Here is a 14,213-nt window from a genome sequence, read left to right as displayed (position 1 = left end):
TTAGGTTTTAGGTTATGTGCTGTGAGCAGGTCCACAGGTGAGGAGGGTGCTTGTAACAGTAAAAAAGCCCGTGCCTCTTGGTCTGTTTTTGACCAGGTTTTCTTCTTTCAGAAGTGTTTTAGGTTTTATGTTTTAAAAGATTTGCGGCATTTTTAAAGACAAATTTCATTAAGGTATGTATTCTTTAATAACATAACTTTTTCCCGTCATTGTTTCTGTTTTATTGTCTTCTCAGATAAGGCTCAATATTCTTTATTTTTCAGGGAGGAAGAGTCTCTGGTAGAACAGTTTGTGTTTGAAGCCTTGGTTACATACGTGGAAAGCCTGGCCTTAGCACATGCGGATGAGAGGTCCTTGGGTAGGTCCCATTCGGGCTCTCTGTGTGTGCGCAGCGAGCCTGTCCATGCGGGGGCCTGGGTCACCCCCTCGTAAGGTGCTGTCTTCTCCTCACATCCCCGTTTAGGGTGATAAGTGAAGGGGAGGTGGGGCCCTCTGCTGCCTCAAACCCGCTTGTTACAAGAGGCTTCAGTGCCTCCTCTACGACTCGCCGTGTCCCCTGGCATCCACTCAGCTTGACCCCTGGTTGGTCAGGGATCCTGGCCAGGGCAGGTGGGGCAGCCCTGCTGTGAAGCTCCAGTGAAAGGGCACAGCTGACACGAGCTAAAGAAAGCTGGCCCTTGTCTCTGAATTCACTAATGACACCTAGAAGGTAGAAAGTAGGTTTCCTTACAGAATTGTAATAAGGCTATTTTGACAGTAACTAAGACGTCATTTTAAAATACTAAGTCAGAAATATGCTGAAGTGGCAAAGAGAGTAATAAATGATCGTCTTTGCAGTTAACTTCTGTCCAGAAGCTGTCGGGACTACCCAGGAGTTCTGGGGCTGGAAAACTTCCTGGCATCTCCCCGCTCAGTCTGCAGGGCGTCTGGCCCGGGGCGTGTGGACCCTGATGTGGCTCTCGCAGCGGGTGCCGTGGGGACCCCCTCTCACTTGCCAAATGGTGGTGTCTCTCATTTTTTGACAGATTGAAGCTCTGTTGTCCTCCATGGTGATAGCCCTACTCATGAGCAAAAACACTTAAAATTCAGTCCTGCCGTCAGCCGTCATTAGCTTAAAATTGCCTTATCTTGACATCGTATATAGGGGAATTTTCTCAACAAGTGAAATTTTACTCTTTTAAAATCACTGCCATAGCTAAAAGGCGTAGATGAAATTTTACTCTTTAAAAAATCACTGCCATAGTTAAAAAGTGTAGAAAGAAAACTTCCTTGGTAACAGAGGTCAAAATAGGCTGTGTGAGGCCCCTTTCCTGAATAACCCTAGACGCCTGTAGATGGTTTTACTATTTTATTTCTCTTCTTCTCCTGCAGTGGCTGTATTATTAACTGTAATATAGTTTAACCTACATGAGAAAAGTGCGGGTCAAGGAACTGACCCCCTGAAATAATAGCCTTCAGCGGGGTGCACGGGCTCTGGCCTGCTTTGTGGGTTTTGTAACACCTGCAGAGCCCTTCCATCTCAGACCTGTACGCAAGGCTGTGCCTTGCTGTCCTGCGATCTTAAACATGGGTTTTGTATTTGGATGTGCAGTGTTGTATTTTGAGGGATGAAAAACACTCTTTTGTAAAATCACCTTTTTAATTACAAAACTAGGCCAATAAGCCTGTAGTACTACTTTGTTAATGATGATCAGCTGTAGACCTCCTTCAGCAATCTCTGTTTGTGTTGAGAGCAGGTACAGTTCAGCAATGCTGCGATGCTATCGATCACCTGGGGCGCATCGTCGAGAAGAAGCACGTTTCTTTAAACAAAGCAAAAAAGCGACGCTGTCCCCGGTAGGTGATGTTGCTTCCTTTTTCTTTTTCTTTCCCCCGAACATAAAACTAATTCTCAGTTAACACAGGAGAATCCAGGAGGAATTTGTGGAAGTATAAAGAGTCAATTTTCCAAAGTAACTTAAAAGTTTTATGTTTGAAAGTGCTTTGTTTAAGGTGTCATCTTGGTTGGGATAGTGGATACAACTTGAAAATCAGCTTTGTAACTGAGACATTTGTCTGCACTAATTCTGAATACGAATTTGGTGTGGAATTATTTGCTTGGAATCTGCATGAGCTGTTTGTTATGGAGTAGATTTGAAATGTAAGAACTAAAATATTGAAATAGTAGGATTTTGACAGAATGAGGTTGCAGATTATGAAATAAAGCCACTCAAAACCAAGGCTGGCTTATTGCCCAGTGGTTTCCAGTCTTTGCTCCCATTTCCATCCCGGCAAGGTCTCTTTCTCAGACGGGGTGCGGGTGTGCCATGCCTCTTCCCCCAGGTCTGTGCAGGGGTCTGGGGGCTCTGGTGTCTGCTGGCGCCCACCACTCTGCAGAAGCATAGCCTGTAGACTGGACATTAATACTCCCTCTGTGGTTTTAAAATTGATTCTTCCAGATTCTGCCGCGAGTATGACATCTCTCCAGGTCATTCATGCTCACACTTGAGCAGTAGAATTACCTTGGGGTCTGGTTACATACAGTACAGGTCGCTGGGCCTTGCTCTGGAATTGGCTTCAGTAGGTTTAGGGTGGGGCTGAGAATTTGCCTTTCTGCCAAGCTAATACTGATGTAGCTGGTCCAGGGACCACAGTTTGAGAAGCACTACTTCAGAACCTAAACCCCCTTTCAGTTTACAGTGCATTGAAAAGGGAACATGCAAAGACTTGGTGCTGATCTTTTAAGAAATGCTTTTTAATTTTCCCTCAATTAAAAAAATAAAAGGAAGGCAGCATTTAGGACCTATTTCACCTGTGACGTTTTGATTGTATTCTAATGATAATACACTAAAAATAAATTGAATGCCTTTAAATATGGTTTCTACATGTATCAGGGTAGCAAAATTGAATGTATGGTTTTTAGACTCTGGGGCCAGCTAAATGCTGAATGTTGGAGTGTGAATATTAAATACATGTATTCTCCATGCAGAGGCTTTCCACCTACGGCACCCTTGTGTTTATCAGACGTGGTCCAGTGGCTTTTCTCCAATTGTGGGAGGCCCCAGACAGAATGTCGACACAAGTCCATAGAACTCTTTTATAAGTTTGTTCCTTTGTTGCCAGGTATGATGGTCTTTATGCCCTATAAATGACTTTTGCTAGTAGTTTAGAGACGCACTTATATAAAACATGATATTTCCATTATTTAGATAAATGTAATATGTTCTAATAAATATAAAAAATAAGTACGTTCTAATACATACAAAGAATAAGTACAAAAAATAATCATTACAGATCATTTGTAAGACAGGTGATAAATTATGGCTGTACATTTCTCAAAGATTTATAGAAGGAAAGAAAAAAATGCTTTTGATGTTAGACGATACAGAAGAGGTGAACTTAGAATTTCCTAGTACCTTTTATTCCGCATCTTTGCTTTTCTGTCCCACTTAAAAGAAAGAAGGAAGGATTGGATGACCATAGTAGTTAACACGATATTCAATTAAGGTTTAGAGATCTTATTAATAGTTAATGAAGCGGGACTTCCCTGGTGGCGCAGTGGTGAAGAATCTGCCTGCCAGTGCAGGGGACACGGGTTCGAGCCCTGGTCCGGGAAGATCCCGCATGCCGCAGAGCAACTAAGCCCGTGCGCCACAACTACTGAGCCTGTGCTCTAGAGCTCGCAAGACACAACTACTGAGCCCGTGTGCCGCAACTACTGAGCTTGTGCTCTAGAGCCTGCGAGCCACAACTGCTGAGCCTGCGTGCTGCAACTACTGAAGCCCTCATGCCTAGAGCCCATGCTCCTCAACAAGAGAAGCCACCGCAATGAGAAGCCCACGCACCGCAAGGAAGAGTAGCCCCTGCTCGCCACAACTAGAGCAAGCCACGTGCAGCAGCAGACTCAATGCAGCCAAGTATAAATTTAAAAAAAACAGTTATATATATTAAAAAAATAGTTAATGAAGTAATGCAGTTGTGTTTTTTGGCCTGTAATTAATAAGGAATTGCCAGACTCCTAAGTCTGAATGATCTCAGATCATTTGGTATTAAAGGAAAGCAATGGACCTATGCTTTTCAGTCGTTACTGTACTAAACCATTAAACTACTTAAGAGACTTGAGACAATTTCTAAATTTCTCAGGAATAAATGTATTGGTAGCTCAGGTGTGGGGTTCGGTAGCTCAGGCATGGGGAAGCTGTGCCCCAGGACAGACTCCGGCCCTGGCTCCCCTTCACGTGCACTGGGCACTAGTCCAGAACCAGGGCATGTGCATCTGGGTGAGGAGGTGCCCGCACACAGCGGACCGTGAGCTGGTTCTCTTGAGCAAGGGGCTTGGAGGGCCTCTGCGGGGCTGCTTCAGGGGCAGCAGGTGGAAATGACTGCATGTCATTCTGAGACTTAGAAGGGTGCTGCATGTGTTGTGCTCGAACATGATGTATGCTGTGGAATGCGTTATGTTAAATACTATATATTCTGCATACTGTATGTTGTGATTGTATTCATACTATGCATTACGTATACCATATAAATACAGAGGATGTAATTATCTACTAGACTATAATTTTACGTATATGGTAGAAATGTATATTTGTGTTTTTTAATGTAGAGAATTGTTTTAAAAACATTATTAGTATTTTATATACGCTTACTGCTTTTAGTTAACAAGTTTGCTTTACCTGTTGTCATTCTCACAACGAAGTCAGTGAAGAGTGGATGGGATGGAGGGCGGGGCATCTTCTCCTTATTTTTAGAGGAAACTAAGGCCCAGACTGCGGAGGTAGCACTGCTGGCTGCAGGCCCCGCGGTTCCAGCGGCGTCAGCTTGGCTGATCGCAGACGTTTCCGCTGCTCTTCTTCGTAGCTGCCTGCTACATACTTTCAGGGAAGTAATAGCGCTCTGCCTCTCAGAGTGGTCTTTGTTAGTAAGCACAGGATGCTGAGTACTGGTGAACCTTGCCCTGCTACCACCGTGACTCACCTCTTCTGTGTCTTCCAGTGGGGTGTCTGCCCTCTTCTTTGACTTTGCCCCTGTGATTTTCAAGGTCCCGTGTCCTGCAGTAGTACCGTGTGCGTGGTCGGGCCGGGTATGTGGACACCCAGACCCATGGGACGTTATGACAGGTGCAGGTGTGTCCCCGCTGCGTGTCGGGGCCTTCCGATGCCGACACCGGGGAGTGGGGGCGGATTGGGTGGAGAGGCAGAGAGACAGAGACCACCTCACAGTGGGGAGGGCCCCCCCCCAATCCTCGGCTTGTCTTGCTTCCCTCTAGACCTGTCTGCCCAGGTCCTTCCTTTCTGCACGTCCTCTTCTGCTGCTCTTAGCTAGCATTCGACGTAGAATTTAAATATAGTAGTGTTCTTCACTCATGGTTACAGTTTTATTCATTTCTTCTTAGTGAAAATAATGGAAAGTTTAATATTTCTTCTAAAACAACCCCTGAAAACATGGTACTAGTCTTTTACTTATATAGCTTGTGAGAGGTATTTTTGACACAGTAAAAAAAAATTTCTTCTTTTTTTTAAAATAAATTTATTTATTTATTTATTTTTGGCTACATTGGGTCTTTGTTGCTGCGTGCAGGCTTTCTCTAGTTGTGGAGAGTGGGGGCTACTCTTCGTTGTGGTGCGCGGGCTTCTCATTGCGGTGGCTTCTCCTGTTGTGGAGCACGGGCTCTAGGCGCACGGGCTTCAGTAGTTGTGGCTCACGGGCTCTAGAGCGCGGGCTCAGTAGTTGTGGTGCACGGGCTCCAGGACGCAGGCTCAGTAGTTGTGGCTCATGGGCTTAGTTGCTCCGTGGCACGTGGGATCTTCCCAGACCAGGGCTCGAACGCACGTCCCCTGCATCGGCAGGTGGATTCTTAACCACTGCACCACCAGGGGAGCCCCCAGTTCTTCTTTTGCATCAGAATTACATTACTGTTTTGGATTCTTCTGTACCTTCATTAGGGTCAGAATGACTTGACCTTTTCACAGCCACTGATTTCAGAGCATACAAAATACACTTTAATGTTTTTTTCTTTAATTTAGAAAATGATTAATACCTAAAAGAAAAATATCTTTTCAAAAGCAGATCATTTGACTCTTTTATTTAATAAGCACGGCACTTACCACGTGGTAGATGCTATTCTAAGTGCTTTTTCAGATATTAACTGCTTCAGTTCACTTCGCCTTGGTGACAACCTCAGAGGTAGATACTGTGTGCGTCTCACCGTGGACGAGGAAGCAGCCTGGCGAGGCCTGGTCCCCGCGGCCGCCAGTGGCACAGGCAGAGGGGCTGGAGTGTCTGACTGCTCTGTGTTTATTCCGTAAAAAAAGCAATAATGACTTTCAAGAGAAAAGGCAAGAGAAAGAGTATGAAGTTTATAGGTATTCAGGTGGTATCCGACTATGTTAATAATGTTTAAAGAAACTGAAGAGAATGGCTTTTGGTGGAAATACTTTCTTGACAGTAAGTACAGTGAGCAAGTTGTGAGTGCTGTGGTCAAAATAAGACTATCCTGGATCATTTTGGAATTTCAGTGCACTGGTAGGTCGTTTATGTGGGACATTTATGGAAAACTATTTGAAATATTGTGATATTGCCTGTCTTGTTCTGGTCTGATTACATTTTTAGCATACCACACTTTTAATTTTTGTTTCTTATTATTGGGAGATGCTGTTTTTAATTAGGTACAGTGATTAGATCAAGTGATTTTAACTACATGAAAGTGATTTATATGTGTGTTTTAATCTTATTTCTCTTTTAAGGCAACAAATCCCCTTCCCTGTGGCTGAGAGACCTGATCCAGAAGGAAGGCATTTCCTTCCTCATAAACGCATTTGAGGGCGGAGGAGCCTGCGGTCCGCCAGCCGGCATCCTCACCCAGCCCACCCTCCGCCAGCTGCGCGGGCCGTTCAGCCTGCGTGCCACGCTGCAGTGGATGGACGTGCTGCTGGCTGCGCTGGAGTGCTACAACACCTTCCTGGGCGCAGGGACCCTTGGTGCCGCCCAGCTCCTGGGTGGGTAGAGCCTCCCTGGGTCAGCACCGTCCGGCTCTGCCTGGAACCATGCCGGGGCCAAGATGGGTGGGGTTTTGGTTGGACAGGATCACGGGGTGTCATTTCTTCAGCTCTGCCTGCGTCTCCGAGCTCACAGTGAGGGTGGGGGGCTCCCCGCCCGGAGTCTGTGCTGCTTTCTTGCCCTGTGCACAGGTTCTCAGTGACCCTTGTGCAAAGTAACCTTCTGAGGTTTTCCTGAGGCCCTCTGGTCTTGTGCCATGTCTCTGTGGAGCGGGTCTTTAGTTTTCTCGCATCTTTCTGTCCCTGGAGCTTCTCTGTTGTAGTGCTGTAGTGACGGTGTTGTTTGCAAAGGACGTCAGGCGGGTGGGATGTGAGTGCTGGGCAGGCTCTGTCCCCCTGGGGCCCCCGGTGGCCCACGAGGGCAGGCGCTGGCTCTGGGAATGGTGTCCCCTGGGAAGCAGCACCTGGAGCTGGCTGTCGCCTGGCAGGTGTGCTCTCTGCTTCAGGGTTCTCGGAGCAGCTGGCCGTTCTCCTGCCGCCCCGTACTGTGGGCGGAGCCTCAGACTTGCCCTCAGAATGGGCTGTGCTCTTTGCATGACTGTTTGTGGGGGGGGGGGGCGGGGCGGGGCGGGGGGGTCTCCCTTCCAGCCGGGGCGGCGTCTGAGCAGAGGGCCTGCTCTTCTCTCCGCAGGCCTGTCAGAGGTGACGGGGTTGGGAGGAGTCAGACGGCCCCTGGCCTGTTGGGTTCAGGGTCTCTGGTGTTTGAGAATGCAGTTCTGAACACATTTTCTCCCAGTTTTTTGAATACATAATGACCTGTCAGTTGACAGTTTGATCGCCTTCCTTAAATCTAAGGAGAACAAAGACCTGGAAGCCGTCCCCTAGAGGACCTAACCAGCCGCCACCTTTGTTCACTCCCCTGGCTTGTGCACCATTGTTGTCACGTGTCCCCTGCCTTTACCCCAGAACGGTGAGCTGTGCTCGGATTGCGGAGTGGAGAACAGCATGTCCGTCCTTCCTGTGGCGGAGCGTGTCTCACACTCGCGAGTTCTGGGAGAAACCCGCTGGGGAGTTGATCTGAAATTGATCCCATAGGACGCCAGTCGCAGCCTCCTGCGTAAAGGCCACTGCCGTGGCGTGTCTCTCCGTTGCCCTCTGAAGGACATTTAGGCTGCTCCTATTTTTTTATTATTAAGAACAATGCTAAAATTAACATCTTCAAAGCACATCTTTGCAATTCTGCCATTATTTCCCGAGGATACAATTTCAGTGCTGGATCAAAGCATATGAGCTTTTAAGCCTTTGATAGAAATTGGTGTGCACGTGTTTTTAAGCTTTTAGTACGATTTGGCAAATAGCCCTTCAGAAAGATCATGTTAATTTATGGTCCCATGGTAGTGTTTGAGAGCCAAGACCTAACCTTCCGTAGGTGTGTTCTTACTGTACGAGTCTGCAGTTGAGTTCTGTTCAGGTGGTGTTTTGAAATGAGAAGAAATAAGTGCTGTTTTATTCAGCTTTTATTAAAACTTTTAAAATTTTGACTGAAAGTATATCACACCTATACTTAAAGACGGAACTTTACGTTAATCTTAGTGGGTTTAGAAGGAAGTGTATGTTAACATTTTAATACAATTTTTTCTAGGTGCTGAAACACAGTCTTCACTTTGGAAAGCAGTGGCTTTCTTCTTAGAAAGCATTGCTCTGCATGATATCACGGCGGCAGAAAAGTGCTTTGGTGCCGGGGCCGCAGGTGACAGACCCAGCCCACAGGAGGCAGAAAGATACAATTACAGCAAATGCACGGTGGTGGTCCGGGTCCTGGAGTTCTCCACAACGCTGCTTGGCACCTCCCCAGACAGCTGGAAGGTAGGCCCGCCCGCTGCCCTGATCAAGGGGCCTGTGCTTGGCTACCCACTGGTGGTTCTGGCCTTCTTAGAACTTTCCCTTGCTATAGGAGTTGTCTCTTCTTGAAAATAACGATAAAACTCTGCATGTGCTTCAGATTCTCCCTGTGCACATAAGACACAGTTTTCCTAGATGTTCATTGGCTACTGTGTGTCATGCTGTGATCAAGCACCTGCCTGACGAGATGCGCATCAGCCAGCATTTGTAGATGTGTCTGTGAGGCTGAGACCCGCATCCCGTCAGTGCCCGCTCAGCGCCTGCTATGCGCCAGGCCCTGCCTCTGCCAGGGCTGGAAGCCCACGGCGCCACCCTGTGAAGGTTTCTCTGGGGCACCTCCAGGCCCTCCTGTCCACGTGTGGTCCACGGTTGCTCTTCCGCCGTGACGGCAGTCAGGTCCACGTGGCGGAGACCTAGGGACCGCAGAGCCTGAACTGTGTGCTGTCTGAGCCCCACCCCATCCTTCCCGCTTGTTGGGCCGTCCACTGCGGTGAAAGTCCCAACGCTGACCGATGGGTGTGTCTGTGCAGCTCCTTGGGAAGGATTCGTGCAGCGCAGACCTTACGAAGCTCCTGGTGAGAACACTGTGTGCGCCCTCGAGCGTGGGCTTCAACGTCGGGGACTTCCCGGTGATGGACCACCTCCCCAGTGTGTGCGTGGGCCTTCTGAAGGCCCTGAAGACGTCCCCGCACTGCGCTGCGCTGGAGGCATGCCTCAGGGAGGAGGTCACGACACGGAGGTGGGGCTTCCAGGGCAGCCTCGGGGCGGGGTGGGGGTGAGGGCGGGGCACAGAGGCCCCTCCATGGCTTAGCCCTCAGGGCAGCAGACAGCCTGCGGGTGGCACCGAGTGGTCCCTGCGGCATTGGCACGCACCCTAGTTTGCTTAACCTGGGTTTGCTGTCCAGGACCTTGCGGTGGACTGGGGCACCGGGAAGCTAGTAAATACATTGCAGCAGGACGCACACAGTCTTCAGTGTCCTGTAACGTCATGAGACCGGCACTCACCTGGTTTCCTTGTGTTTTCCCTGCACGGCCAGCATTGAGGAGCTCTGCACTGTTGACCTTTATGGCCTGGACGCTCACGCTAGTCGGGCCGAGCTGGCGTCCGTCGTGTCGGCCTGGAAGCAGCTTCACAGGGCTGGCTTTCTGCGTGTTATGGCGCCGTCGCAGGTAACTGTGCCAGTTTGTTTTACGTTTCTCTTAGCTCATTATGCCAGTTGTCGATTTATTTATAGCCTTTTTAAAATATCGGTTAACGTACAGAGCATGCCGAGATAGAAATTAGAGAAATACTTGCTCCACACATGGCAGTGTTGCCTAGAGTGTAAATATGACAGTAAGTGTAAAAGTTTATTCATGTAAAATGAAAATAAAGGCCACTTGAATATTTCCAGCACCTTCTGAAGACCTTTAGGCACGAGCTGCTCTTGTGCCTGTGTGGCCGGGAGTCAGAGGTGCGTGAAAGTGTCCCTGACAGTTGGAAGGCAGTGGTCAGTGTTGGTGAGCGTGGATTTGTATTAATGAAAGGTGTGAGATTGTGTTTTTCTATGTCATACCTCACTGTTGGGTATTTCAGTGTTGCTTTATTCTAGTCTGCAGATCAGCCGCATTCTCTCGGCACAAAGCTTCTCTCCCTGGTTTATAAAAGCATCGCACCTGGAGTCGAAGGGCAGTGCCTGCCCTCACTGGACCCCAGCTGCAAGCGGCTCGCCAATGGACTTCTGGAGTTGGCCTTTGCTTGTGGAGGACAGGTAGGAAAAACAGCTGTGTGCACGTGTGCGGTCCCAGTGATGTCGGGCATCACTCACATGCAGCGTCTCTGCAAACGGGAATTTAGCTGGGTAACTTCCTAGCTGCAAAAGGACTTTACCTGATTTACCAGAGATGACTTTCTAAAAGTTTTTTTTTATTTTTAATATAAAAGGAGTAGAATGACCTTCTTAAGCTGAAGTTTTGTCTATCCCAGTTTATTTCCAAAAGGCCTTCAGGCAGAGAGCAATTTGTGACTGCAAAGCCGACCTGTGTTGACACAGTGGCCTCTGCTTCCTCCATCCTGGGCAACTCTTCAGAGGCTGATGTGGGAGAGGCCCTGGAGGAGCATTCCAGACACCCCACAAAGTGCTCAGGGCCTTCTGAGCTGTGCAGGGCTGGCCTCACAGTCTCTCTAGCTGTGGTTCCGCAATGCACCCACCTCCCCTTCTCGTGCCCCTTTGTCCACTGAGTACAAACAATCCTCAGCCTTCCTAGACTCTCCCCTCAAAGCCACAGCCACGAGATTCTGTGGAGCACTGGGAGACACGTGGGTCAGGGAGAGAGTTCTCGCCCAAAGTAAGACCTGGAAAGTGGAGCCATGTTGAACGCCTACAGTTAGACCAACCCAGGCCTCCCAGGACCAGGCCCCTGCTGACTCTGTTCTCTGCTGTCGGAGCTCACAGCCGCCCGGGGAGTCGTGTGCCACAGCCCTTCTCTTTCCTCTTTACAGTGTGAGCACCTGGTGGGTCTTCTCCTGGACACGGCGGTGGTGTCCATGCCATCCTCAGGAGGGTCCCAGAGGAACATCATCAGCTTCTCTCACGGACAGTATTTCTACAGCTTGTTCTCAGAAACAATCAACACTGAACTGTTGAAAAATCTAGATGTTGCTGTATTGGAGCTCATGAAATCATCTGTGGATAATCCCAAAATGGTAATGGATTTTTCCTTTTAATACAGTATATTTTCTTTAGTAATGCTTATAAAAGGGTTGCTGTATGCCTGAAATAATACATCAGTAAAACAAAGTGAGGGACTTCCCTGCTGGTCCAGTGGTTAAGACTTCGCATTCAAATGCAGGGGGTACGGGTTCCATCCCTGGAAAGGCCGGCCTGCCTTTTCATTCCCACCGGCCGCGGCTGGTCCTGATGTGCCGCAGTCCTCCCTGTTCATGGCTTCCATGGTCTCGAGGCTGAGTCCTCATTTCCCACGTGTTCCTGCTGTAGTCCCTTTGCCCCCTCAGATTGAACCTGTGCAGATCAATATATTTTTTTAATACATTTATTTATTTATTTATGGCTGTGTTGGGTCTTCATTGCTGTGTGCGGGCTTTCTCTAGTTGCGGCGAGCGGGGGCTACTCTTTGTAGCGGTGCGCGGGCTTCTCATTGCGGTGGCCTCTCTTGTTGCAGAGCACGGGCTCTAGGCCCGTGGGCTTCAGTAGTTGTGGTGCGTGGGCTCCAGTAGTTGTGGCGCGCAGGCTCTAGAGCACAGGCTGAGTAGTTGTGGCGCGTGGGCTTAGTTGTTCCGCGGTGTGTGGGATCTTCCTGGACTAGGGCTCGAACCTGGGTCCCCTGCATTGGCTGGCGGATTCTTAACCACTGCGCCAAGGAATTCCAGATCAGTATTTAGTATATAGTTGATTTGTTTGCTAAACACAAAATTTTGAAATTTAACTTGGTCGGTAGACAATCAAAAACTAACTGTTGGAATGATCATCCTAAGGGAGAGGCATGATGTCCTGCTGAGCTAATAAGCTTTGTTCCGAGCGGTGCTGTTGTCTCTTGTGGGGAGATTTTGTAGATTGCGCTAGAAGTTTGTATTTTTAGAAGTTTGAAATAAAATCGCAGTAGACCCACAACACTCAGGAAATACAGCATTTCGAGCTTGTAAGCTCTTCAGACTTACGGGGAAGAAACCATACTCATTTATCGCCACCTCCTCCCTAGCTCCCTCTACAGTGTGGTTTGTTTTTTTGTTTTTTTGAAAGCACAGTCTTAAAGGATACAGAAAAGGAGAAAAGACAAGAGTGACAACATTTTGGAAGCTAGAAAGCAAAAGGACAAGCAGTAACAGACTTCAGAGTCCGAGAAGGCTGCAGTGAGGCCTTGGTGTGCAGGCGGCCTGGAGCAGTGGGGGAATCGGGTGACTGTTAGCCGGCTCCCGTGGGCTCTCCCTGTCCTTGCGAGGTGCAGGAGGCTGGAGGCGCAGACCCTCTTGTCTGGGGGACCCTGGGCATAGTTGAGGGTAAAGATACCTTTTTTCTAAAGAAACATCTTTAGTGAAGATTAGAATCAAGTATATAACCTAGGTATTTCTTTAAGCAACGTAGTGAAGTTTGAAATGCTTTGAACCATAGCAAAAGCACTGTACTACTCCAGTGGTGAGAATCCCACTTTGTACTTTTATCCCCAAGTTTAACGTTAGTTCCTCAATTCTTCTGATCTTGGTTTCACACTGATTTTTTTTGAGCAGCCAGCGTGTTTCTGGTATATGCCGTAGTTTTGTGTTTTGCCATTTTTCTCTTGGGTTGTATTTTCTTTCTTTTTTTTTTTTTTGCGGTGCGCGGGCCTCTCACTGCTGTGGCCTCTCCCGTTGCGGACCACGGGCTCCGGATGCGCAGGCTCAGCGGCCATGGCTCACGGGCCCAGCCGCTCCGCGGCATGCGGGATCCTCCCGGACCAGGGCACGAACCCGCGTTGCCTGCATTGGCAGGCGGACTCTCAACCACTGCGCCACCAGGGGAGCCCTGTATTTTCTTATTAATTTGTAAAATTTCTGTATACTAAGTGTAGCAGACCTCTGTCTGTCATGTATGCAGAAAGTCCTTTTTCCTACTGACCATTTGTCTTTCTCAGTTGGAGTGTTTATTCCGTACAGAAGTATTTGGTTTTTTATAGTTAAAGAAGATACCAGTCTTCTTTTCAGTTGATCTGTTTTTCATGTCATACTTAGAAAGCCTTTCTCCATCCCAGTATTATCCCTAAAATCTATCTGCCCATGTTTTCTTCTGTTACTTTTATAATTTCTTTTTTAAACAAATGGAAGTAATGCAAACAGCACTGTAGAAATATTTTTTCCTAAATAGATATATATTGGACAAACATTCATTCACAAATGGATATTTTCCTCATTAATTCAAGTTTCTAACTTTTTCAGATCCGAATCTCTATACAAATTTAGGTCGGAGGTTGTTTAATTTGTTACTTACCTATCTGTTTTTCAGCCAGTACCACGTTGTTTTAATTTCAGCAATTTTAAAATACACTTTAACATCTGGTAAGGCAGTGTTCCTTCTTAGTATCTTTGTTTTTCAGAATTCTTCAAGCTATACTTACACATTTTCTTTAAAGTGAAATTTAGAATCATTTTGCCAAGTTTCCTACAGCCCTCTCCACAACATACAGGGATTTTGAGTGGTGATACAATGTGTATAGAGCATATTTAAACCAAGGTGACCTCTTTAAAAAAATTAAGCCACGTTTTCTATAGTATGTCTCTCAATTTATCCAAACATTTATTCATGTTCTCAAATCTTTTTGAGAACTATTATGTATTCATACTATTATGTAGAATGTTAT

The 14,213-nt window shown here is 47.4% G+C and overlaps 1 protein-coding gene across 8 annotated transcripts in view; it reads left to right on the top strand.

The window, feature by feature from the left end:
• Window positions 1-14,213, top strand: part of PRKDC (protein kinase, DNA-activated, catalytic subunit) — a 150,533-nt gene that overhangs the window by 55,240 nt on the left and 81,080 nt on the right. For all 8 annotated transcript variants that reach the window (XR_012327131.1, XM_033843199.2, XM_033843197.2 and 5 more), the window contains 9 exons: window positions 264-358; window positions 1,737-1,836; window positions 2,969-3,102; window positions 6,729-6,980; window positions 8,623-8,846; window positions 9,413-9,621; window positions 9,920-10,052; window positions 10,475-10,633; window positions 11,365-11,568. Coding sequence is in view for 7 of the 8 variants with exons in the window: in XM_033843199.2 (XP_033699090.1) it covers window positions 264-358; window positions 1,737-1,836; window positions 2,969-3,102; window positions 6,729-6,980; window positions 8,623-8,846; window positions 9,413-9,621; window positions 9,920-10,052; window positions 10,475-10,633; window positions 11,365-11,568 (1,510 nt within the window). In the remaining variant the exon portion in view is untranslated. The remainder of the gene's footprint in view (window positions 1-263; window positions 359-1,736; window positions 1,837-2,968; window positions 3,103-6,728; window positions 6,981-8,622; window positions 8,847-9,412; window positions 9,622-9,919; window positions 10,053-10,474; window positions 10,634-11,364; window positions 11,569-14,213) is intronic.

Source organism: Tursiops truncatus, chromosome 17, assembly GCF_011762595.2.
Source record: "Tursiops truncatus isolate mTurTru1 chromosome 17, mTurTru1.mat.Y, whole genome shotgun sequence".
NCBI classification, from domain to species: Eukaryota; Metazoa; Chordata; class Mammalia; order Artiodactyla; family Delphinidae; genus Tursiops; species Tursiops truncatus.
The sequence above is the reverse complement of the archived record's forward strand: the minus strand, read 5'-3'. Positions and strand labels throughout refer to the sequence as shown.